Raw genomic sequence first — 26,064 nt, 5'->3', positions numbered from 1 at the left:
GCTGATTTCAGGGTGCACATGGGAGCAAACCGCTTTGCATTTTTCAAAGTCTTCCCGTTTTTAATATTCTCCCCACTGCCCTCCCCACCCAAATACACTCACATTGAAACACGAAAAAGCACCCGACTCCCCATCTACTCTCAGGCGTACCTACATTCCAAATGCACTCAAAGTCCCCTCAGCTGAACCATCAAAGTGTTCCTCCCAAACATATACCATAGTTTCCCAAGAGGAATTTTCCTATCAGCTGCTAAAGAATAACATTTTTTTCTATGTCACCGCACATGTGTTAACTTTGACGTGGAACCCTCATTAAAATTTTCATTATGGTGTGAGTTGCTGTTCACTATTACTGTAATTAGTAATATTTCCATTGCTAGCAAAAACAACAGCAATACCTCCCATTGGGAGAGGGCTCTGGCATGTATAAAGTGCTTTCAACTGTACCATTTGGGCCCACCATAACCTTGTGAGGTCTGAAGAATGGTACCATCATCTCCATTTTATTAATTGAATAATGAGGACACTGAGGTTTAGAGAGAAATTAAGACAGCAAGAAAAGGGGTAGATTCAAAACTAAAAATTAGGTTTCCTATCTCCTAAGCCAGAGCTCTGTCTTTGTCCTGCAGGGATCCCAAAATGCAATACAGTCAACCAGCTTCCCAAAGCAGGGACTGCTTCTTGGGCAAATAGGAACACTTCCATGGGCTAATCTTTCCTTTGTCTGGCCCCAAAGCCCACGTCTCAACCACTATTCTTCGTCTATTGAGACAAAAAGAATTATTGGAAAATCAGAACTGAACAAAATATAAATCAAACTCTGGATGAAAAAAATCACATAAAAATTGTAACAGCAACTTGACTCTGCTATTTGAAATATGCAAATGTATTCAGTTTCATGCAAGAATGTGTGTTCCATTATGTTAGAAGACTGTGGTTCTTTTTCCAAATGCCATGTTTCAATTCATCCGTTTTATGATATTTTACAGAATGCAGAATAGGCCAAAAGGTTATATAAAATATACATTGGTGATGTTCAGTTCTTTCCACTAAATTTTCTCCTGCTTTCTTCAGTTGAATTCTTATGTTCGTGGACATGGTGGGATGCAGTCTTCAATCTCCATGGATCTCCCATGAACTTTTTTTTTTTTTAAATAAATACTGGCTTATTTGAGATACCAAGGGGACACAGCTACAGTTGAATTACCAGTTCCCATTTGCAAATGTCAGGCTTCCTTACGGACTTCATAGGGGCGCAGATGCTCATTTTCTAGCATGGCTGCATTTCTTTTTCATCAAAATCCAGTTACCTTTCACATATATTTTAATTTGTAATCAAAATTCTGTAGAAAATATACACAGAGACTATTTTGGAATGTTTTCTGGAGACACAGTGGGTGGGTCTTAAAGGTCTAAAGTGATCTCATTTTACCATTCGTATGAAGTGCTAGAACACTCGTGAGAAATTTCTCTGTCTTAAAGTAAGCATACTCAAAGGAATGTAAAAAATTAATAGATGGCTTAGGATACTTATTGGGGTAAAATGTATTTTGTAAAGATGGCCACAACAATATCTTCCACCCCACATACTCAACCTACGAGAACAATTTAACACTTTTCACTTCAAGAGGCTTGACAAAACCTTTATCCTCAAAAGTAGAAGTAAAAAATATAAGTTCACTTCATCTTATACTTAGCAAAATTTGGGTGATAACTGTGATGCATTTAGGAGCTATAAAATAAATGATGCATTAAAATTTCAGTATAATTTTTCTAATCAATTCCTTTGGTAGCATGAGGCAACATCCCTCAATCCACATTTGACTTCTACAATGTCATAATAAGAGGGTCTTTTGGGGGGCAGAAATAATATTCAAAGCCTTCATCAAGAAATGAATTAATGATTAGAGGAGGGTGCAAGGACTCAAAAAAGGGAAGCAAAGCCATTTAACACATTTCCTTTTGTTGGTTTAAGGTTGGCGTGAGTTGGGTTTCTTGCATGCGAGTCCTGAGTAATTCAACATGCCAAATAACATCTCATACACACACACACACACACACACACACACACACACACTCAGTAAGAAATACCTGGAGCAATGAAGAACATCTAGCCAGAGCCTTTAAAGTGCTCTGTCCAGTATTTAATACATCAAGTTGTAAAATAAATATGAAAAAATAAATTGAATAAGACAAGTATGTTGATTTAATAACCGAAAAGCCTTGGGCCCTAGAAAGAGACATTAATATGCTCTTGGAGCACCAATGGAACATTAACAAAAACTGATCCTCTATTAGTCTATAAAGTAAACTGCATAAGTTCCAAAAGCCAGAAATCACGCAGGTCACATTCTCTGACCACAACAGAGTCCAACTGTAAACAAATAATAAACAATTAAACCCCCAAGTCCGACCATTAGAATTTTCCATAAGTCATTCCCTATTTAACTGCTTGGTCAGAAAGAGTGAATGGATCCCACATTATTTGTGGCCAGAAAAAAGAGAAGAGAGAGGCTTAAAGCAACCCAAGACCAGATGAACAACTCGTAATAATAATATCAATACTGCCATGAAGTGGATGGCTTTTTTTTCCAAGAAAACCTAAATTAGGGAAATTACTTGGAAATTAAGATCTTGTATACAACAATAAGCAGGAGGGGTGGGGCTTGAAAATGATGTCAAAGATCCAGCCATGATGCTCTCCCCTAAATCCTGCCCCCAAAAGGGGAAAACAAGAATGGGCAGGAACCAGTGCTTTCAAACTTTTTAAAAAGATAATATCCATGATATAAACTATTTCTTAAAATATGTTATTTATTGATTTGAGAGACAGAGCATGCATGAGTGGGGGTGGAGGGGGGAGGGGCTGAGGGAGAAGGGAAGAGAGAAGCAGGCTCCCCGCTGAGCAGAGCCCAACACAGGGCTTGGTCCCAGGACCCTGAGATCATGACCTGAGCTTAAATCAAGAGTCAGACGCTTGGGGCGCCTGGGTGGCTCAGTCGGTTGAGCGACTGCCTTCGGCTCAGGTCATGATCCTGGAGTCCCGGGATCGAGTCCCGCATCGGGCTCCCTGCTCAGCGGGGAGTCTGCTTCTCCCTCTGACCCTCCCCCCTCTCATGCTCTCTGTCTGATTCTCTCTCTCAAATAAATAAATAAAATCTTAAAAAAAAAAAAAAGAGTCAGACGCTTAACTGACTGAGCCATGAAGGCGCCCCATGATATAAACTATTTAAGACTGTTGAAAGGTATGGAAAACTCCAATTCATGTTACAAAACTACTATAACCCTGATAATGAAATCTATAAAAGAAAAAAACAACCATATCTACTTCATACAGTGTTGCCTTGTACAATGCTATATTACAGATACAAGCCCAGGGGCATATTGAAAAGAACATTAATCCATTTTCCTTTCTCTCAGCTGATAAGCCACTGTGAATGAGAGGATGCTACTCTCAACTCCCAGGTCATGAAAAAGAGGGAAAGCATGATATGCTCTGGGGCAGGAGAAGTGCCAAGGAACAGCATCATTCTTGGGGTTCAAATGCAAGTGTTACAGCACTGCAAATAGGTGAGTTCTTTTCAGCAACCAGTTGAGGACACAGCTGGTAAAGATTAAGGACTGTTGAAACCATTTGGCTGCATGAAGGGCATCATAAACATTGCTGGAGCCTGAGAGGAAGTGACCAATTATATCAAGAGTGGTTAGAAGAAATTACAGCCAGAGGCCTGTCATGACTCGGAGAGATCTGAAGAGAACAAAACAGCGATTGCTAACCTTCCGTGTCGGGAACACATCTCCGTGGGGAGTATGCTAACATGATCCCGTGGTGGACCTCGGTTTCGGTCCCACTTTCCCCTTTGTAGGAAGGCATGCTTGGAGTCCGCCATGTGAAATGGAAGATGCCCACATGCAGCAATATCATTCACACATGTCACTAAATCCAATACTGGCATATTGTAGTCAGCTGTATAAGAAGAGAGTGTTACACCGTGACCTCAAACATCTCTGCATTCACTCCCCAAATCACTCACACACACTGGCCTTTTCCTGGCCTATTTCTATTAGGAGCTGCCTCTTCCACAGCTGAAGACCAATCTCTACCACTGTGTGTTGGCTTTCACTCCTTTCCACCTTCCCAGGAAATCTGTTGATTACTTTAGCTTTTGATTTCATTCCGGAGCTTTCTCACTTCCTTGTAAATGTACCCAAGCCACTCAGTCATTGAATAACACAACACACACACACAACCCACAATACCTTCTAGCCTCTTCCCTCTCTCTGTCTTCTTTATCACAGACAAATTTTGCCACAAAAATATCTATTCTTTTCATCTCCATGTTGTCACCTATCACTCCTTCCTCCATCCTTTCAAATCTGACATCCATATCCAACACTCCAATGGAGGGACTCTTCAAGTCATCAGTGGCCACCCATTCTCTTCCTGGAGACTCTCATCCATCCATGCCCCGGCTTCAATTCTCTCCATACACAGATGATTCATAAATGTATATTTCCAGCCTCGATCTTTGCACTTTGCCTCAGATTCACACGTGCAATGGCCTACTTAGAGCATCTCTATTTGGAAGTCCAAAGGCATGTCAAAGTTATTACAACCAGAACTGAACTCGTGATTTCCTTGTGCCCAGCTGGACCTCCAGTGAACACTCATCATCTCAGGATAGAATCCAGGACTCAGACTGGCCACCTCACTCCCGCTCTCCCCCTCCACCCACAGACTTTCACCTTCTACACATTTCTCCGAGTCATCTGCTGTACTCCATCTCTAGCCATCCTTACCACTGAAGGCCCAGCCTTCGCCTGAATGAGACAACGACTTCTTAAGACGTCCTCCCTCACATCTGTTCTTATCCCTTCCAAACCCTTTTTTTTTTTTTTACAATACAGCTCGGCTCACCTTTTTGAAATAAATAAAAGTTTGATCATGTAATTCCCACTTTGATTCTTTAAATGGCTTCCCCCCGGATCTTGGGATAAAGAACCAAGTCAGCTTTGCCTGTAAGGCATTAGTCGGCCCCTGCCTTCCTCTCTAGCATCAGCTCACCATCTTCCTGAGTATTCCAGCTGCACCTGCCTTCTTCATTCGCGAGATGGACCATGCACCTGCTACCCAAGCACTTTGTACCTGCTCTTCCTTCTGCTGGGAATTCTCTCTGTGACCACCCCCTCAGGCCCTCCTTTGCTGAATTAATTCCTCAACTTTCAGATTTAAGTTCAAGAGTAATCATTTTTAGGGAAGCTTCCCCTTACTTCCCTAACTAGGTCAATTTCCTCCTATTATATGCCTTGAGAGCACCATGTATCTCCTTTGCTATAACCAGCTGTGATTTACATATATGTGCGTGATTATAGGATCGACACATTTCCCCCGCCAAGTGTGAGTCACTATCACTCAGCCCAGTGCCTACTGCAAAGAAACATGCAACAAATTTGTAGAATGTTGTTTTTGAACGAAACAACAGAGAGATTCCTGCTACTGTCAGGACAAAGGCAAGGTTGGCATTGCCCACATTCCTTATTATTGTTTTTGTGATTCTAGATGATGCAATGAGATATAAAACTTACATAAGATAAATAAATATGTGAAAGGGAAAAATGAAACCATCATTAATTATAGATGGTTATTTTACTTAGAGAATTCGTAAGAATGGACTTAAAAATGAATAGATGTTTTAAGGGGCTCAGAAAATCAGATTTTTTAAAAGAGAAAAAATGGGAGCATTATAAGAAGAATGCCCTATTATTATTCTATGATAAAATAATCATCCCACTAATACTTACTATAGACCGTGTGCCAAGCACTGCGTTTAAGCACTTCTCCTACATCATCTTGTTAAATAAGCACATTCAATCCTTTCATTAACCCTCATGAAGTAGGGATGGCTCTTCTCATTTTACAAAAATGAGCCCCTACAAACTTATATAAGGGGCCTGAAGAGAGTGAAGAGAGCGGAAGAGGCTAGGGTTCAAAGTGCGGTCAGGCTTCAAAATCCGTGCATCTGCTACTAGCTTGTGCTACTAGAAAATACCAAAGTAAAAATGAAAGGTCATAAGTGCAACAAATAACATAAAATACAAAGAAACACTGGTGAGGAATGTTTAGGATGCAGTAAATTACAGAACCTTGGCAGGGGGTCCTGGAAAGGTAAGGATATCTTCCAGGATGTCTGTGTGTACAGGCACGCACATGCACGTGCACACACGTGCCCCCTGGAAGCTGGAAATTCAATATGTCTGCATTCTTCATGCTTTCGGGAATTAAAAAAGAATTCTCCGTTGCCACTCCAGTATGAAAGCAGACCTAGGAAAGGTTCTCAAGTATCAGCCATTACAACGAATAGATTTACTTTGATTTTCTGTATGACGTGCAGATAAATTAGAAGATACAAGTACACAGATTATCAGGACGCGACCAAAGGTTTATCTTTTCAGAAATCTGTAATTTGTATATATTATTTTTCTATCAGAAACAGGAATGTTGGGGAAATAACTAGGTGCCTGGGGAAGTTCTATTTTCCTGTGGTATTCAGTTACAGCAGACCAGGGTGAGGGTTAAAACCGACGTTCGTAACTACACGTAAGTGGACTCGTAGAGGCTGAGCCTCCAAAAGCACATTAAAATGGATCACAGAGAGGCAAGTACCCCTGTGTGTAAGTAGTACCGTCAAGACAGTAAAGGTGAATAACCAAAGCTGTGGTCCACCAAGTCAAGGGTGGTGTCCTACTCATTTTATATCCTGATACTGAGCCCAGAACTCAGAGCCATGGAGTCTAGCACAGAGCAGACATGCAGTTCCCTGCCTTTATAGAGGATTTTGGTTTCAAGCATTAGGCCTTCAGTTTTATAGAATTTAGTGATTTAAAAGGAAAATTTAAGCTTGAACCCACAAAGTTAAAAACATTCCTTTTTGCCAAGTTAGAGAGCTTATTGTATGCACTTCAACCAACCCTCTCTAAAGAATGAGAATTATTTTCTGTTTTGGACTGCGTGACGGCCTCTGAGCCTCAGTTTCCCTAACTGTAAAATTTGGGTTCATGGATATCCAAGGTTCATTTAAATGATATTATTCTAGGATTAAACAATATAATAATACACCTTCACAATGTTAAATTGCTGTTTAACTGGGTATTGAAAGATTTCCAAGTTGATCTCTGTTAAAATTTGTAAAATGGGTTCCAGATTGACGAGAGGATGTCAGAAAATAAATCGGCACCTTGTCATCAACCATCTGAGTGGTGAATTGCACTTCTGACATGTTCAAGGCAGTTACCCTTCTCACAGCACACCAAAGGGCCACAACGCCAATAAGAATAAACTCAATTAGCCAAGTTTCACAAAACTTGTATGTTTTAAATGGCTTAAAAACTCATTCTACTACTCTGAGGTAGATACCCAAGAGAAATGAAAAAATATGTCCATATAAAAATATGTACCTGAATGATCATAGCAGTACTCTTCACAACACCTAACACATGCAAATAATCCAAATTTCCAACTGATGAATGGATAAATAAAATGGGGTATATCCATATAATGGAATAGTATTCATCATAAAAAGGAATGAAGTACTGATTCATGCTACACCATGGATGAACTTCAACTAGAAACATTACACTAAGTGAAAGAAGACAGTGACAAAGGACCACCTATTATGTGATTGCATTTATATGAAATGGCAGAATAGACAGAAAGTAGATTAGTGGGCTGCCAGGGGCTGCCACTGGTCGGGAAAATGGGGGTTTGAGGAAAAACGGGGAATGACTGCTTAAGGGTACAGGATTCTTTGGGGGGTAAGTGTTCTAACAGTGATTGTGATGATGGCTGTACAACTTTGTGAATATACTAAAATCCACCAAATTGTATAGTTCAAATACATAAATTGTATGGTATGTGAATTACATTTCAATAAAGCTATTACCAAAAAAAAAAAAGAAAAAGAAAGTCATTCCCATGGGTTCAGCCATCCTGGAGGCAGACTCTAGGGCCACCTTGGTACACAATACAATAGCAGATTCTAATATTTTGACATCAAGCTTCAAAGATGAGGTCTATTAGTCTCTGCCAACTGAATCAGAATTAACCTGGTCATCTTTCCTTGGGCAAATCCAACTGCTCTGTTAGTTCTAAGGACCCAACATGGCATGCTTTCCCAAATCGAGGGGGCATTTTCCAATCAGGGAAAGAACTAAAATCAAGGATGACAGAGCACTAGACAAAAGAGCAATTCTACTAAAGTCAACATTCAAAAGCTTGAGCCTGGGTGGCTCAGTTGGTTAAGTGTCTGACTCTTGATTTTGGCTCAGGTCGTGATCTCAGGGATGTGAGGTCAAGGTCTGCATTGGGCTCTGTGCTCAGTTCAGAGTCTGCTTGAGATTCTCACCCTGTGCCCCTCTCCCATGATCTCTCTCTCACTCTCTCTAAAATAAATAAAAAATCTTAAAAAAAAAAAAAAAAAGCTTGAGATTAACAGATTTGAGGATGTACGAGCAATAGTAGGATTTTTTCTGCTCTCATAATAAAAGACAAAGCTCCAGGCTTCTGTGAAACTGCAGGAATGTGGTAGCTCAGAAGTGGTACAGACAGCTGACATTTCGCAGTAATGTAAAAGAAAGTTCCAGACATCTGTAATCGCAGTTGAATAGGGGACCATTTTTCATCACAGCAACTAGCTCTAGAGGGATTCCCCAGAATCATCAAGAAAGTACCAGTTTCTCTTATTGCCAAGGGCATGTCAAAAGGGGAAGGGAGGGAAAAATAAAACAAGATGAAATCAGAGAGGGAGACAAACCATAAGAGACACTTAACTCTAGGAAACAAACTGAGGGTTGCTGGAGGGGGGAGGGGGGAGGGGAGTGGGAGGGATGGGGTAACTGGGGGATGGGCATTAAGGAGGGCCCATGATGGAATGAGCACTGGGTGTTATATGTAACTGATGAATCCCTGAACTCCACCTCTGAAACTAATAATACAATATATGCTAATTAATTGAATTTTATTTATTATTTTATTATGTTCAGCTAGCCACCATATAGTACATCATTAGTTCTTGATGTAGTGTTCAACGATTCGTTAGTTGTGTATAACACCCAGTGCTCAACACAACACATGCCCTCCTTAATACCCATCACCCTCCCGGCTACCCCGTCCATTAATTGAATTTTAATTAAAAAAAAAAAAAGTGCAGGTTTCCAAGCAAGGGCAGTGTCCAGGGTCCTGAACTCAGACGGCACAGGAGTGAAGTTCCAGGCCCCAGCACAGGTGTGGCTGAGATTATGCGCCCTGGCAGCGAATCAGCGTCCTGGGGAATAAGAAAATCTAAATTCCTGGCTAGCTGGGTAGGCTTCTACAAACCAGGGCGAAGCAAGTAAGAGAGCAGAGAGAATGCGGGAGTAGGTAAGGGTTCTTTGCTCAAATTCTAGGTGCGTAAGTCCATATGAAAGGCAGCAGTTGCTTTGCTGAAGCCTGGGGTAAAGCATATGTCACTCCACCTGGGTCAACTGCAGGCCGGCAATGTCAGAGACCCCGTGCCTGTGTCAGGACAGGTGAGTCTCGAGGTTGAATTAGGACAGGAGAAAGACAAATACCATCGGGTCTTGGAGACCAGATGGGAAGGACTGGGAATTTACTTAAGAGCCTGGGGGACAAAGGGTGAGGGGCTCAGGCACAGTGACGGGACCTTGAGCTCCAAGACCTGATAGGGAGGTCCAAGCACTGGGCTCAGGACCACCAGGAGGAGTGGAGCCTGCACTTGACCCAACTGCCTTCTAAGGCAGCAGCTCCTTGTATTCTTTCCACCATTGGCTGGGACTGAAGTCAGCACACATTTAGTCACCAAGTTTTGCTACAACCACTGGAGTCCATGGGCAGGGTGTGAGGAGTCCTGGATTCCTGATCGGATGAGCCCCCTTCACATCAGTAGAAGATCTAGCTTTCCAATTATTTCTATTTCCTTCCAAAGAAGAGAGCCCCGGAGAATGACTATCTGGACTCCAGCTCTCTACTCATCCACTCCATTTTGGATTCTGGAATGCTTAATAATGATCCTGGGGCCAACTTCTACCCTACTGAGGCCCCCTGACCATATTAGCACTTCCTAATCCTAACTGGTCCACTGTCTATGCACGTGACTCCACATGTATACACGTAAACCGTAGTCATCAGTATGTTCTGGCCCAACGTGCGGGTATGAGCCAGACTATAATCTGAGGATGAGTCTTGACAGAGTGCCATCAGATAATCTCACTTTGTAACACTGATTTATGGGCAAGACTGCCTCGATTTACCCGTTCTGCGTTTTCCTATTTATTCCATATTACTCAGTGGCCTCTTTCCCCATCTCATTTATTCGGATGCTTAGGCCAAAGGAATGTACTAATTTTTTTGGCCACGATATTATCCCACTATCCTTTATCTTCCTAGAAAATAATCATAATGGAAAATAAAGAAAGAAATGGCAAGGTTTTCAGTTATCCAAATGATGTCACCTCCTTTAGACTTTTCTAACTTGTGTATTTGGCTTGAATGATTTAGTGATTTCTCAAACCATTAGCAGCACAAGATGAGACTGTCCCCCGAGCGAGAATCAAGTACCTCCCAAGCATGTGGCCGTGCAAGGGGTGAACCCAGCGTACTCCCAGTGGTAAGTCATCCTGCTGTCCTCCTGGAGAGAGACGTCCAGTTCTCGGGAGGCAGGGCCCTCGCCGCATGGCTTGAGGAGGCAAGGCCGCTCGGTGGGCAGCTCGGGGCCTTCACACTCTTCCTCAGGCAGCTCGGTCTCCGTCTGCGTGAACGTGAGGAGCACGCGACACTTCACCTCTCGGACCTGGACGCCCGGCCCGCACGTGGTGCTGCAGGCTGACCAGGGCTCCGGAATGAACCTATGGAAAACCGGGATGGGGGTGGGGAGGAGGACACGCAACTGTTACATTTGGGCCACAGAGGAGCGACAAGCATTCTCTGAAGCGAAAAAGTAACATATCTATTCAGAGGGAATTCAGAACATTGGAAATGCCATATTTTTACTGATGCTCAATTATGTCATCAACAAATTTTCAAATCTTATTTTTTTTTAAACAGTTTTTTTTTTTTTTAAGATTTTATTTATTTATCTGACAGAGAGAGAGACCGGAGAGAGGGAACACAAGTAGGGGGAGTGGGAGAGGGAGAAGCAGGCTTCCTGCTGAGCGGGGAGCCCGATGCGGGGCTCGATCCCAGGACCTTGGGATCATGACCTGAGCCGAAGGCAGCCGCTTAACCGACTGAGCCACCCAGGCACCCCTCAAATCTTATTAACGACAGAATTTTCCCTCGAGATATACTGAACGTTTGCATCCATTTTATAACTCAAGTTCTGTGCTATGACCTTTGCATAATATCATTAAAACTAGGGGGTGCCCTGGTGGCTCAGCTGGTTAAGTGTCTGATTCTTGATTTCGGCTCAGGTCATGATCTCAGGGTTGTGAGATCGAGTCCCGCATCTGGCTGCAGACTTAGCTTAGTCTACTTCTCTCTCTCTCTCTCTCCCTCTGCCCCTCCTGGCACACTGTCTTTCTCTCTCTCTCTCAAATAAATAAATCTTTAAAAACATATATAATTAGACTTTTTAAAATTTGGTAATAAAGAAATTCCACAGTGAAAATTTCTAATCTGATTTCTTTTATAATATGGAGATTTTTCACCAATATTTATTCATCTCATCTTTATCAGGCTTATCCCTTAACTGGCAGGGTTTTAGTCAACCCTCAATATTTAGGAGCTAAGCTACAGGACCACAAATGTTTTTGGCAGAGTAGATGAAGCTTATGTATTCTTTTCCATTTACATAAATACACGGAACATCTTCTTGAAAATACCTTAGGTATTCCACAATCTAGCTGAATAAAGTATTTATTTCTGATCCTGAATTATTATCCACTGAATCAGAGGTTGTCCACCTACAGCCTACAGGTCAATTCCAGCCCATCTATTTCTCTACAGCCTACTAGCTAAGAATGATTTTGATGGTTTTAAATGGATGGCGTGGGGTGGGAAGGAAGGATAACATTTTTGTGAATGGCACAAATTCTGCTTGCTTTTGTGTTACATGGCAGGGCTGGGTATCTGCAACAGAGACTGTTTGGCCAGCAAAGCCTAAAATATTTAATGTCCGGGCCTTTGCAGAAGATGTTTGCTGATTCCTGCCCTGAATTTAAAAGCATAGATTCAGGAGGGACACAGGTATTTAAGATATCCTGAAGCAACACTTACATAATGAGACACTCCCAAGCACTAGACAAGGAAGAGCTCAGTAACAGAATAAGTCTGGGGAACTGTGGGTGCAGTCCCGTTAAATGGGTTAATTTACTGCAAAACTCTCCCGAAGACTATGATATATGAACACATACCAGGAATGCTATGAGGGAATATGGTGTGCATCATTTCCTACGCTTACATGGACACAGACCCCTATGCACAGGGTAATGTACTAAGTCACTTCAGAAAATGATTAAGATGTAGTTCCAAGGCTTAATGTTCAAAATCTCAGAAAGATAGGGTAATAAGGGTCTCTCCGAGTCCTCCAACCTTCTCTCCATGGACAAGACATCATCACAGTTGTCCAAAACAGTACATTCCACTCAGCAGAATGAAACACCATTGCTATGCATGAGCCCAGGAAAGAACTACCAGTAAACCCCCCAAATTTTGTTTATTGTGGTGAAAACTGTTAGCAGAAAATTCCTTCTCTCCCTCTCCTAGCCCTCCTAGGCCAGGAGGGGGCTTGCCCGACTTCCCAGGATGGAGGAGTTACTGAAATAATATTTGCACAATGCTCTTTTCTTCCCTTGATGTTTTCCCCAGTAGAACTAGAAAGCATCCAACTCTTGATTTCAGCTCAGGTCATGATCTCAGGGTTGTGGGATCAAGCCCCGAGTTGGGCTCTGTGCTGGGTGTGGAGCCTGCTTAAGATTCTCCCTCTCCCTCTGCCCTTCCCCTAAAATAAATAAATAAATCTTTTTAAAAAATTTAAGACAAGGAATCCATACAATGTAATAATATGAGGTCAATTAAAAGAAGGAGGTGGCTATGGAGCACCTGGATGGCTTAGTCGGTTGAGCGTCCGACTCTTGGTGTCAGCGCAGGTCATGATCTCAGGGTCGTGAGATCGAGCCCCGCATTGGGCTCCACACTCAACAGGGAGTCTGCTTGAGATTCTCTCTCTCCCTCTCCCTCTGTCCCTACAAGCCTGCTTGTGCTCTCTCTCTCTCCACTCTCTCTCTCTCTCTAAAATAAAGTATTTTTTTAAGGGTGTAGGTCTATATTAATTGAGCAGGAATAGCTCCTCTTAGAGACAGTTAAATGAAGTAAGTATGGGGTAGTTCACATACTATGATCTTTTGTCTAAATACACACAGGTATACATATGCATATGTAGTGTATATATCATATAATTATATATCTATAGCACATACATCTATATATGTTGATTTCCTGTATGATTCCTCTTTTCTGGAATTGATTCCACGTGTCAGGGTCTAGAGTGTAAAGGGGGGGGCTTCCACTTCTTATTTGTAGCTTGAAAAGGTTTGAATTTTCTAACCTTGTGTGTACTGTAGTTTTATGGTCACTACTTTTCTCCTCTCCTTTCTCCTTAGAAATAAAAACTTAAAATTTGGGATTTTGCTTTAATGAGAAGTAGGTTTTTTTCATTCAGGCTGGACTCCTGGGTCTCCTGGGATCCAGAACCCTGACAGAATACGGGGCCGGAGAGAGGGCTCATCTCGTTTCCCAACAGGGCAAAAGGTGGTTGCGTTCAGTGCTTTCCTAAGGCAACCGGGATGTTTCAAGTTGGTTTTCAGAGGTCCTTTTAAGGGTCCTCTTAAAAATCAGATCTGAGAGCTGTCCAGATTAGCCATGAGTGATTTCAGAGGGGGAAAAAAAAAGCTATGGTAACTCAAACTTTAGGCATAAACTAGCATGATTTTCTTCTGTGGATTTAAAAAAATTTTTAATTTATTATTGTTTATTTATTTATTTATTCTTAAAGATTTGATTTATTTACTTGATAGAGAGAGAACACAAGCAGGGTAAGGGGCAGCAGAAGAGGGAGAAGCAGGCTCCCCGGTGAGCAGGGAGCCTGACCCGGGGCTCATCCCAGGACCCTGAGAACATGACCTGAGCCGAAGTCAGATGCTTAACTGACTGAGCCACCCAGGGGTTCCTATTATTGTTTAAACAAAAGATATTACAGTGTTCATGCAGTTCTGAGTCTTCTTTTGTTTTTCCGTCACAGAAAAAAATGTTTAAGGATAAAAAAAGGAACAGAGCCGCATGAAAACATCTGAAGCACCACGTCTGCACAAAACACAACCAGAGAAACAGAGCACGTTCCCTACATCTGTGCTCGGCAGCAGAACTTAGAATAGCACTTCCCTACCATGAGAGTTTAGACACAAGATGATAAAACGACAGAATAAGATGGGAAACTATGGAGCTGAAGAAATAAACTGTGAAGCTTAAGGACATGGTTCCAAGTCTCATCAGGAATTCAGAACCTGGAAAACACAGAAGAATCAAGGCTGATGATCAGATTGATGACACAGGCAGGACTTGACAGTGCTGAGAGAGAGAGAGAGAGAGGGAGAAGCTTCTGGAGCAATCGGAGGGGTGGAGGGGAAGGACAGGCTGCCCAGAGGACTGTCTGGGGTGATGGAAGTGTTCAGTATCATGCCCAAGGCTGTGGCCGTAGGGCTGTTTCCACCTTTTAAAGCTCATCCTTTAAATAGACCCAGTTTGCTGTATGCAAATCACACCTCTCCAAAACGGACTTTTTAATTTTTTAGTTTTTATTTTTTTAAAGATTTATTTATTTATTTGAGAGAGGGAGAGCATGAGCGTGGAAAGGGGCAGAAGGAGAGGGAGAGAATCTCAAGCAGACTCTGCACTGAGTGTGGAGCCGGACTTGGGACTCGATCTCACGACCCTGAGATCATGACCGGAGCCAAAATCAAGAGTCAGACACTTAACCGACTGAGCCACCCAGATGCCCCCAAAATGGACTTTTTAAAATGGCAGTTTTTAGAGACAAAATGAGAGAGAATCTAAAGAATCTGATACTAAAGTTGCCTGGATTCTTCAAGTAGAGGTTCCAACCCATGAGAAACAGAAAAGGTGTTCAGAAATAAAATATGTAAAAAGAGATTAAAAACTGCCTAAAACACAGCTTGGAAAGGCACACCGTCTTCCAGGAAAAAAGTGATAAAGAATGATTAACCTAAAAACCTAGAATTTTAGGCAGAATAATGGCCACCCCAAAGACGCTCACACCCTAGTCCCCAGAATTTATGAATATGGTGTATTGCATGACAAAAGAAATTTTGCAGATGTGGTTAAGGTTATGGACCTCAAGATAAGGAGACTGTCCTAGCAGGATAATCTAATCACACGAGGCCTTAAAAACAGAGAAGCCTCTCTGGCTGGAGTCTGAGAGATGCAGGAAAAGAGCAAGAGAGATTCAGAGCGTGAAGGGCACTCAACCCGCCATTGCTGGCTCAGAAATGGAAGGGGCCAGGAGCCAAGGAATGCAGGCAGCCTCTGGAAGTTGCGAACAACTCCCGGAGCCAGCAAGGAAGTGGAGGTTTCAATTCCATGACTGCATGGAACTGAATTCTGCCAACTACCCGAATGAGCCTGGAAGCACATCCTCTCCCAGGGACCCCAGAGAGGCGCTCAGGCTCTTGATTTTGGCTTGGCGGGACCCAGTGCAGGGGAACCGGCACCATCTGTTGGGCTCCTCACCTCCTGAACTGAGCTGGCAAATATGTATTAAACCACTCGGTTTGCAGTGAATTTTCACAGCAGCCAAAGCAATTTAAAAGGTTTGAATTTTCTAACCTGGCTAAAACTTTTTTAAAAAAAATCAGGAACTTTGAAATAGGTTGGTAATAAAGCAAGCTATGTCAACACACTCATTTTAAAGATGGAGACATCAATAGAAATGGGATGCTTAGGGACACCTGAGTGGCTCAGTCAGTTAACTGTCTGCCTTCAGCTCAGGTCATGGTCCCGGGGTCCTGGGATCAAGCCCCACATTGGGCTCTCAGCTCATCGGGGAGTCTGCTTCTCTCTCTCTCTCTCTCTCCCCTTCCCCCTGCTTGTGCTCACAGTCTCTCTCTCTCTCTCGTATATATCTTTAATATATCTTTAATATATTATAAATAAATGAAATCTGAAGTATAAGGAATAACAAAATAGGGTAAGAAAAGGTAAAAGACTGGTATAAATTTTTGGAAAGAAGAGATGAAGTTATTCTTTGATGATGAGTTGATAACTATGGGAAACAGTAAAGTTAATTGAAGATTTTTAGAAAAAAAAATCAGAGTTCAATAAAATAGTCCCTACCTATCTATCTGTCCTAAAATTACCATGTTTCCCAGAATTCAGCCAACACTTGCCATGCTAAGAACAGTACATGTATTATTTGAATATAATTTTCACAACCTTTTGAACAAGTACTGTTTTTTCCCAACTTTACAGATGAAAAAAGAACTGAAGCTTAAAACACGTAAGAAAATTGAGTTGGTGAATAAAAACTCTGTAAGAAAGTGCAGGCCACTTGATTAAAACCACAAAATACGGAAGGGGGTTCTAACCGCAGAGACTGGAATAACCGGCGAGAAAAGCACATGCCTCCGAATGGAAAGACTCCAAGTTGTAAAATGTTTGTTTCCCCGCCCCCTTAATTATTTTAGCAAATGAATGCGGTTCTGATCCAATTTTGGGGAGGCTGGAAACAGACAAGACAACTCTCAAGTTGTTATGGGAGGTTAGGTGAGGACAGTCAGGAGCATGTTTAAAAGGAATTAACAATTACACTGCCCATGCACAGCCTGAGAGAAAAAAGGACTAAAAAGTTACAGTAACTCCAATACTGTGGGACTGGCAATGGGGTACCCCGTTTGAACAGTGAAGGCCCTGTGAAATCAGAGTGGGCAGGACAAATTATTGTTGGATAGTGCTGGGCAATTCGTCAATTATTGGGGAGAGACACCACATATCACATTCCCCATGGATCAAAGTTACATGTACACCATGAAAACATGAAAAGTATAGTATACTTACAGTTGACCCTTGAACCGCTCGGGGTTTTGGGGCACCGACCCCCTCCTCACTCCCTGCCCACGGTCAGAAATCCACGTATAACTTCTGACTCCCCAAACTCATAACCAACAGCCTACTGTTGCCTTACCCATAACATACACAGTCTTTACACCTGTTTTGTATGTTATACCTATGACATACTGTGTTCTTACAATAAAGTAAGCTGGAGAGAAGAAATGTTACTAAGAAAATCATAAGGAAGAGAGAATACATTTATGGTGCCACACTGCAAAAATCCACGTGTAAGTGGACCCACCGCAGTTCAAACCCATGTTGCTCAAGAGTCAACTGTATTAGAAAACAGCATTTTTTTTTTTTAAAAAAAAGGTCATTTCCCCATTTTGATGAATGTGTGGGAAAGAGGGTGGGCTCCAGGACTGCCATGGACAGGCAAACACATACTGACTTTCTGGAATGAAATTTGACCATAGAAATTCAATGCCTTTGATGTGCTTATCTTCTGTCCCAGAAATTCCACCCCAGCAGATATGTCCTATCTAGAGAGAGATGTGCAATTTGAGATTGGCTGCAGTTTTTTTTTTTTATCATAGTGAATGATCAGCAACAAGTTGCAGAGAGCCAGAAAGATCTTTCTAAAATGTAATCATGATGACATCACTTGTTAAAACCCTCCCACTGCCTCCACATGAAGTCCAAGCTCCTTAGTGAACTATGAAGACCTCCAAGACGTGCTTTTGTTTCCAGCTACATCCTTGCTGCCTCGAGCTCTAGCCTCCAGGCCCCTCTCCGCACTCAGTATGCCAGCGGCCAGGCATGGCCCCGTGGACCAGTTGGCTGGCATGCAATCCCAAATACTTGACATGTTGCTCGCCTGACACCCATGTACATCTCAGGACCTTAGTTCATGCACCATCTCTCCCAAGAAGCTATCCCTGACCCCTAAACCTCACAGTACGGTAATATAACCACTAAATTCTCTGTCTACCTTATTAGACCAACCTAAGGATGGGCAAAGCTTGAATTCAAGTCACTTAACATTAAACTGGAGCTCCTTCTAGAATCACATGCCAGAGAATCACTGTCCACCACTTAACAGCTCTGAAATGCTGGACAATGCCCTAGTCTTTCTGTGCCTTGGTGTCCTCACCTCTAAAGTGAGGTTAATGGTAACACCTCCTCATGGGGTGTTGGAACCAAATTGTTGGAATTAAATGAGTCAATCCACATAGACCCCGGCACAAATGAAATCCTCAATATTAGCTGTTAGGACCATCGTGAGAAAAACAGATGTCTAGAAGAAGACATGATTTGGTTTTAGCAAATACAGCTTCCAAAAATGGAGAAGCTAAAATAGCAGGGAAGAAAACATCCAAAGTGCTCTAACCCTGTCCTGTTTCCTTGGTTTTCACATACGAAAAATCGGAAACGGGCAACACAGCTGCAGAAAGATCTCGCACCCCAAAGAATCGAGGACGTCTCCAGGGAAGATCTTTTAAAACAACGATGCACCATATCAACCGTCAACACATTCCACAGCTGGAAGCTTTGAAAGGTCAACATTGCAGTTCTCTTGGCGTAGCTTTATAAGCTATAATTTTTATTTTCCTAATTAAAAAAAAAAAAAAGCTTTTGAACATCCACTCCCTGTGTAAATTCAGGGCTCAGGCCATGGTAAACCGCAGAGGCAGAAATATTTATCTTCTCCAGGCAGGTTTGGCAGCCTTTCCTTGAGGGATCTGAAATATAGCTACGTTCCCCCTTGTCCGTCATTGTCAACAAGCAAGCATCCCCAAACCACAAAAGACAGCGGTTATAGAAGGATGAACTGGAAGCTGAGGTATGTTGCGGTTTTGTTTGGAAATCGAGGGAATGAATAGAGTCAGAAGTGGTGGGGGAGGAAACTATAAACTTCACACTAGGCAGCCAGGAACAGGCCAGCATCCGCCAGCAGCGTGAATTATAAAGGAAAATTGCATAGAGACCACAGAGGGAGACGGGGAGGGAAGAAGCAGGGAGGAGGCAGCCTCAAGGGCCGGGAACAGGTGCAGGGGGCTCAGTCTCCCATGCTGGAGAGAAAGGGGTGGTGTCTTCCAGGAGGAAAGGGCGTACTGGCTTTGCTCGGGGATTAAGGGGAGGAGGAAACCATCAGCAAAGGGAGGTGGGCTGACAGAAAGAGCAGGTTTGGAATGAATACAGGGCCTGAACCCACTGTAGCTCACATGATATTGCCCCTTCCAATTCAATACAATGAACAGGATTTTCAGACTGTGAAAGGGACCCTACAGACGGCCCAATCCAGTGGTTCCCAAACTTGGATGCACCTTCCCAAGTCACCTGGGGTACTTGCTAAAAATGCTGGTGACCCAAATTCCTAGAGGTGGAAAGCAGAAGAGGGGGGCAGGGGGCTGGGGGGAGGGGCGGGGGCACTGGGGAGCTAGTGCTTCATGGGGACAGAGTCTCTGCTGGGGAAGATGAAGCAGCGCGGAGGGGGCGGTGCCGACTGCACAACGAGGTCAGTGCACTTAATGCCACGAAACCGTACCCTTAAAAATGGTTAAAACGGTCCTTTTTGAAAGCGCAGCACAGCTGACGTATGACAGTCTATCAGTCTCAGGTGCATGCCAGGGCAAGCCGGCAGTTTTAGACATTACGAAATGATCCCCACCATAGGTGTGTCGTCACCGTCTGTCACCATGCAAAGTGATGAAATATTGACGGTAGTCCCTACGCTGCACTTTTCATCCCCGGATTTATTTATTTTATAACTGGAAGCCTGTACCCCTTCATCCCCCTTCACCTATTCTGTTAGGGATATTTTACCACAAAACAATAAACAAATAAAAGGTATCCGGCAGAGCCAAAAAAAAAAAAAAAAATGCTAGGGACAAAGCACCCCCTCCCCCACCCACCCAGAGTCTGCCCCGTGGGGCCCAGAGATCTGCATTTCAGGAGTGCCACAGGTGATTCTGATGGAAGTGATTTGAAGACCAGGCTTTAAAATGGTATTGTGGTTATTAAAGAAGGAGGAGGAGGAGGAGGAAGGAGGGAGGGGAAGAGGGAGGAGGAGGAAGGAGGGAGAGAAGGACGGAGGAGGAGGAGGAGAAGAAGAAGAAGAAGAAGAAAAATAGAAGAAGTAGTCCTTCTTCTTTAGAGACACATCCTGCAAGGTTTACAGATGAAATGCTACGCTGTCTGGAGTCTGGCTTCCGTGTTGGTGGCAGAGACAGAACGCGAGCGACCTGCTAACTGACGACTACTGAAGCCGGATGATGGACACATGGGGGTTCATTATACTGTCCTCTCCCCTTTCATATAAGCTTGAAATCTTCTGTAACAAAAAAAGCTTTAAAAAAAAAAAAGCCTTCGCCAGGTGGCCCCCATTCCCAACAGAGAAGGGAGCGTGACTGAAAGGCTGGTGGGACGACTCGGGGCGGAAGGGCAGAGCATAAGGAGTACCGCCGGGGGTATGGCAACAGCCTTGTGTGGGGACACGCAGCAGCTGCACGTGCTGAGCACAGCACAATGTAGAAACTTGTAGAATCACTGTGTCGTACACCTGCAACCAAAGTGACATTGTGTCAGCTCTCCTCGGATAAAAACATTATTAATGGGGGGCGTGGGGGTGAGTGGCAGCCTCCTGTCGGTAAGATACAACCAGCAGTTTACTGCGGCTGCAGCGTCCCACTCAAGGCAAAGCAAGGAAGTGCTCAGGGAGGACGCTGGGAGCCCTGAAGGGTGATGCCCCCCGTGAAGTCTGGTTGGCCTTGGGGATGAGTGCAAATCTCTGGGTGATGGGGAACCATATTCTCAATGTTGGAAAGAAAGACTCAGATTTGTGCCTTAGCTAGACTTGTCCAGGAGCTGTGGGATGGATGGGTTTGAGGGGACTGAGTGGGAAGCGAATCAGAAGGCTGTTTCTTGTGTCCCGGGAAGTGAGCTCAGGACCTGGACAGGATGGTAGTAGGAACAGAGCAAAAGGGCTGGAATGGAGACAGATTTTAGTGGATATGATTGTCATGACCAGTAGTTAACTACATATAAGGGAAGAATGAGAGAGAGGCAAGAATGACCCCATATTTGTGGTTTGGGGAACTGGACAGCAACCCCATTAGCCAAGAGAGGACATACAGGAGGAGTTGCAGTTATAATCTAGTTGTGTTCTGGGGACAGAAGATCCAAGTAGGATGCATCGTTCTAGACTGAGAACTCTATAACCTTCCTTGCATGACAAATACACACTCCCTTCAGCTGTCTCAAATCTCCTTCTTTCCACGGGTTCCTTCCTTTACAGAATCACAGGAGATCAGAGCGGGGAGAAGGTTCTGGTAGTATTGAGCCTAACACCCTTCCTGTACAGTTGGGAGGTGTAGACATGTTAACTGACTTGTCTACAACCCTTATTATTTTTTAATATATTTAAGGCCATCCTGGGGCGCCTGGGTGGCTCACTTGGTTAAGCGACTGCCTTGGGCTCAGGTCATGATCCCAGGGTCCTGGGATCGGGCCCCGCATCGGGCTCCCTGCTCAGCAGGGGACCTGTTTCTCCCTCGCCCTCTGCTGCTCTCCTGCTCTCTCTCTCTGCCAAATAAATAAAATCTTTTTAAAAATACGTATATATTTAAGGCCATCCTAACTTCATATAAAAAACAATAACAAAAATCAAACATCCATAGAACCACTTCTTTCCATCAACTTCCCTACCAATCTGTACTCCTTTTTCAGTACTCAAATACCCACCTCCTTCTAATTGGGAATTCATGTCTTAAATCTCTGAAATGTTTACATATCTACCCTTGGAATGATACTACTCTACAATTAACTGGAAAAGACTCTCTTGCCCATCTAGATAGCGTTTTCTCCATCTGCATCATTTTTCCTTGACTTTCTAAGAGATCTACACCCCTCCTTAAACTCTTTACTGCCTTGGTCTTTCCAGCCATGGTCCTTCCTTGGGTCTCCTCCTCCCTCGGCTCACTACTCCTTCTCCCGCATCACCCACTTCTTGCAACATCCCCCCTCCTCTAGATCACCAAGCTACTGTCATGAGCCCAGAACCCCTCTCTCTTTAGTCAGTTACTCTGGGGTCATTCACCTCACAGCATCTACAGTTTCTTCTGGGTTCACTTCCAAGCCTGCCACTAGTCCATGTGGAAAAGTTCTGCGCATGTCCTAAGGGGGGTATGCCAATTCTCTTGGCCTGTATCACCAGAGGCATGGTGCCTTCTCAAAGAGGAGTAATCCACATTCCCCTGGGGCTCACTGGGCTGGACTCCAGTTGGAAGGGACATTGACAAATGAGCATGTTCTGAAACCAGCAATGAGGTTGGTAAGGGATCTAAAAACAACACATGAAAACCACTGGAAAAGGCTAAGAGTGATGAGCTTGGGAAAGACCACACTCTTGGGATCCAGCTTTCTTTAAATTTGTGAAAACCTGTCACATGGGATGAGGCATAGACATGGGTTTTTTGTTTTTTTCTCTTTCAGAAAGCAGAAATTTGAAGGAGGTGTATTTAGCTTAACCAGAGAAAAATCCTGCATATAATTCAGGTTGTTCAACGGAAGAATGAGCTGCCTCAATGCAGGGAGCTCTGCATGTCACTGAAGGTGTTGACAAAGAAATGCCTGCTCTGAGCGGGAGACTGGCCATATTACCTTATTACCTTTGAGATCCCTTTTCCTACAACACTCTGTGAATGCTCTCTTGGTAAATAGCCGTCAGCACGACAGACTTGACGTGTCTGACAGGGAATCGGCTGTCCTGTCCAATTACTTGAGTCTGTCATTCGTGCTGTCATTCTTCTAGACTCCTGGATGAAAAATCTCAGAGAACCTTTGATTCCTTGCTCTCTTTAGGTCCCTATCCCTCTGCATCCAGAGGTTTCTTTGATTTGCTCTTGATTCTCAATTTCCACTGACACCATTACACTCTGGATTTGCCAAATCACATGTGGATAGAAGTCACTGGATTTTTGAGTTGGAATGGACCCTGGAGAGGTCAAGTCCAATGTGCTTCATTTATAGGATGAGACACAGAAAAATTAAATACTTGTCTAAGGTCACATAATTAAAAGTGGTGGTTCTAGGCTCCAAGATATGTAGCGCCATATTCTTTCTATTGCTCATGCCATAGCAGCTCTGGGATTTCTCCTTATAATTACTCAGGCCACCCTGATGCATTTCAGCGAAACTGGTTTTATAGAGATTGGCCATGTCTTAGCCACGGAATGATTGATTGACTGATTTATATAATATTGTCATGGTCCTTGGTCAAATCATATGTGTTAATATAGATCTAGGAATTATCCCCAATCTCTTAATTGTAACAGACCACTGGCTCTGCTTTGAGTTAACAAACATTGTTCTTTTATGTGCTTCTCACAAATAGTGCCAAAGTAGGACTGCTGAATTGCGAAAGAGAGAAGAATTCTAGCCAGCTCAAGCTCTCTAGAGTCTGAGAATTCAGGTCATTTGGATTTGAAATGTATCACTGTACTCCAATGAGTACAAAAATTACATATATCATGTTAACTGGCTATGCCCTGATTACTCCCATAAAAGGCCCTGGACTCACGTTGGTTCTTCTGTTGCTATTCTGGTCTCTTCTAGTTCTTGTGCTTGTTTCAGCCAAGGTAACTTAGCTTCCACTGGACTTTTTTCTAAGAAAAAAGGAACATAAACAACAAGCTTAAGGGAGTTGGCTACATGATCATTGTTTGCTGAAGGTTTCATCAATAAAGCAGTCATACTTTGCAAATGCAAGCTGAGTCTTTTAGCACATGAAGCAGCTTCTGGGGTGAACCAGACATTTCTGTCATATATTTTTTTAATTAACACATTATCCAAATGCAACCAGATGATCCCATAGCACAGTTGAACACGTTCTCCAAGCGAACATAAAAATGCCTTTTATTTTAAAAAATGCCTTTTATAAACCAAAACCAATCTCTGTTGTTTACATATTAAAGCTCTTACTTAACCATATCAGCTCGCTCTCTTTTGCCACAAATTCTTGTTGCCCATGAATAAAGAAATCACTAGAGAAAATCAAATAACAAAAACGTTTGGAAAGTTGGGAGGAGCGGAATCTGTGCTCTGATTTACTTAAATTTTTATTGTTGTAATTGCTGAGGGAGCTCATTACCAATTACAACCATCATGCAGGAGCAAGCCCCTTTCTGTCCTTTTAAGCCTCCTAAGATATGAAGAAAGAAACACTAGTTATGAAATAAGAAAGGAAATCATTTTTGTACTGCTGCGGGGAAATCGCAGACACTGAGAACATGGCTATGAGAGCACCATCAAGCGCACCAGGAAGGAGAAAAGACTCCACTGGTGAAAGTTCTAGAACTGGGATTTGTCCCTTCCATGGCAACCAGTGATTTTTCTGGAAGGCAGACACAGTAAATAAATATTTGTTCAGTGGTTCATTGTAAGGCTATTTGTATGGACAATGAACCCAGAAATAATGAAGGAGAATTTTACTATACTTTCTAAGATATGAGAAGACTTCTTGACACTAACAGGTGGGAATAATCACTCTTTCATTTCCAGACAGGAAATAACTTGTCATAAGGGTTGGAAATACTTCACTAAACTAGATGGCAATAATCCTGTATAGAGAGGAATGTATATCTGAGAGATGATGTCAAGACTTCCTGTTCATGGATACTACCCATTTCTGCTAATTTATGTGGAACAAATAGGAACAACAACAAAAAAAACCCTAAAAGCATCTATCGGTCTAGATTGGGAGCTGAGTCTTTATTCATTCCACAGTAGGCAACAGGACACACGATGAAGAGTATGTATAAAATACTGTCGGAACAAAGAACGAGAACCCTGGGGGAAATCTCCTGCTCCTCTTTCTCTTTATCCTTCTTCTCCTTTTCTACCCCCATGTCGCCTTTTTCTCTTCCTGTTCACCCTACTTCTTTTTCTTCAAAACAGGGATTAGATCAAATTATTCTATGTCCACCAAGAAATGTTAGTATAAGCCCGGATGGATAGGAGCCACTCTACATGCACTGAGTCAACAGGAGCTCAGTTCACCCCACCCCCATCACTTAATCACATCGGTCTAGCTTCTTTACCCAGGTGGGCGGGTCTATTGCCATCTGTGGGTGAAACCAATTTTTAAGAAAGTAAGTTGAATGGAAATGCTGTAATATTCAAATGAGAGCTGGAAAACACCATTTGATTTCACTTCAACATGCACCACAAACTTACCTTTTGGTTTATAACATGGGATGGGAATGACACATTCTTCTTTGATGTGTAACTTCAGCTGCGGGTTGCAGCCCCCAACGTGCTGTCCACGGTGGTTGATACACAGAACGACACGGTAACGTAACCCTCGGCCGCAAGTCACCGTGCACTTCAAAGAAGAAATGAGAAGCCAGTGAAATTCTTGCTCATGAACAGACCCACAGAGGTATTAATGACTCATGCGAAGGAGAGCCACTCATTGAAATGAATACTAAACACAAAAGACCATCAGACAACCACGTAAAGAAGGGGGTAGAAGTTGATTTCCTGTGATTCTTATGTTTCAGGGCCCCTCCCTTGTAAGGCCTCCTTCCAATTCTCAATTTGAAAAGTATTTCAGTTGAGGTCACAGCACAAGAAAAACTGAAATGCCCTGAAATCTTTCTGCTCAAATATGAAAGAAACTTGATATAAGTTTTCAAATTTGATTAAAAATTTTTATGACAGGGGCGCCTGGGTGGCTCAGTCGTTAAGCGTCTGCCTTCGGCTCAGGTCATGGTCCCAGGGTCCTGGGATCGAGTCCCACATCGGGCTCCCTGCTCAGCGGGAAGCCTGCTTCTCCCTCTCCCACTCCCCTTGCTTGTGTTCCCTCTCTTGCTGTGTCTCTCTCTGTCAAATAAATAAATAAAATCTTTAAAAAAAAATAATTTTTATGACATTATCCAAAACAACTTGTG

General features: G+C 43.0%; 1 protein-coding gene across 1 annotated transcript in view; it reads right to left on the bottom strand.

Annotated features, from left to right (window-relative positions):
• The window catches only part of ADAMTSL3 (ADAMTS like 3), a 343,828-nt gene that overhangs the window by 106,870 nt on the left and 210,894 nt on the right, over positions 1–26,064 (bottom strand). Inside the window, exons 13-15 of the mRNA XM_021680458.1 lie at positions 25,349–25,496; positions 23,694–23,778; positions 10,613–10,899 (exon numbers count right to left, since the gene is read on the bottom strand). Coding sequence (XP_021536133.1) covers positions 10,613–10,899; positions 23,694–23,778; positions 25,349–25,496 — 520 coding nt within the window. The remainder of the gene's footprint in view (positions 1–10,612; positions 10,900–23,693; positions 23,779–25,348; positions 25,497–26,064) is intronic.

Source organism: Neomonachus schauinslandi, chromosome 9, assembly GCF_002201575.2.
Source record: "Neomonachus schauinslandi chromosome 9, ASM220157v2, whole genome shotgun sequence".
NCBI lineage: Eukaryota > Metazoa > Chordata > Mammalia > Carnivora > Phocidae > Neomonachus > Neomonachus schauinslandi.
The sequence above is the reverse complement of the archived record's forward strand: the minus strand, read 5'-3'. Positions and strand labels throughout refer to the sequence as shown.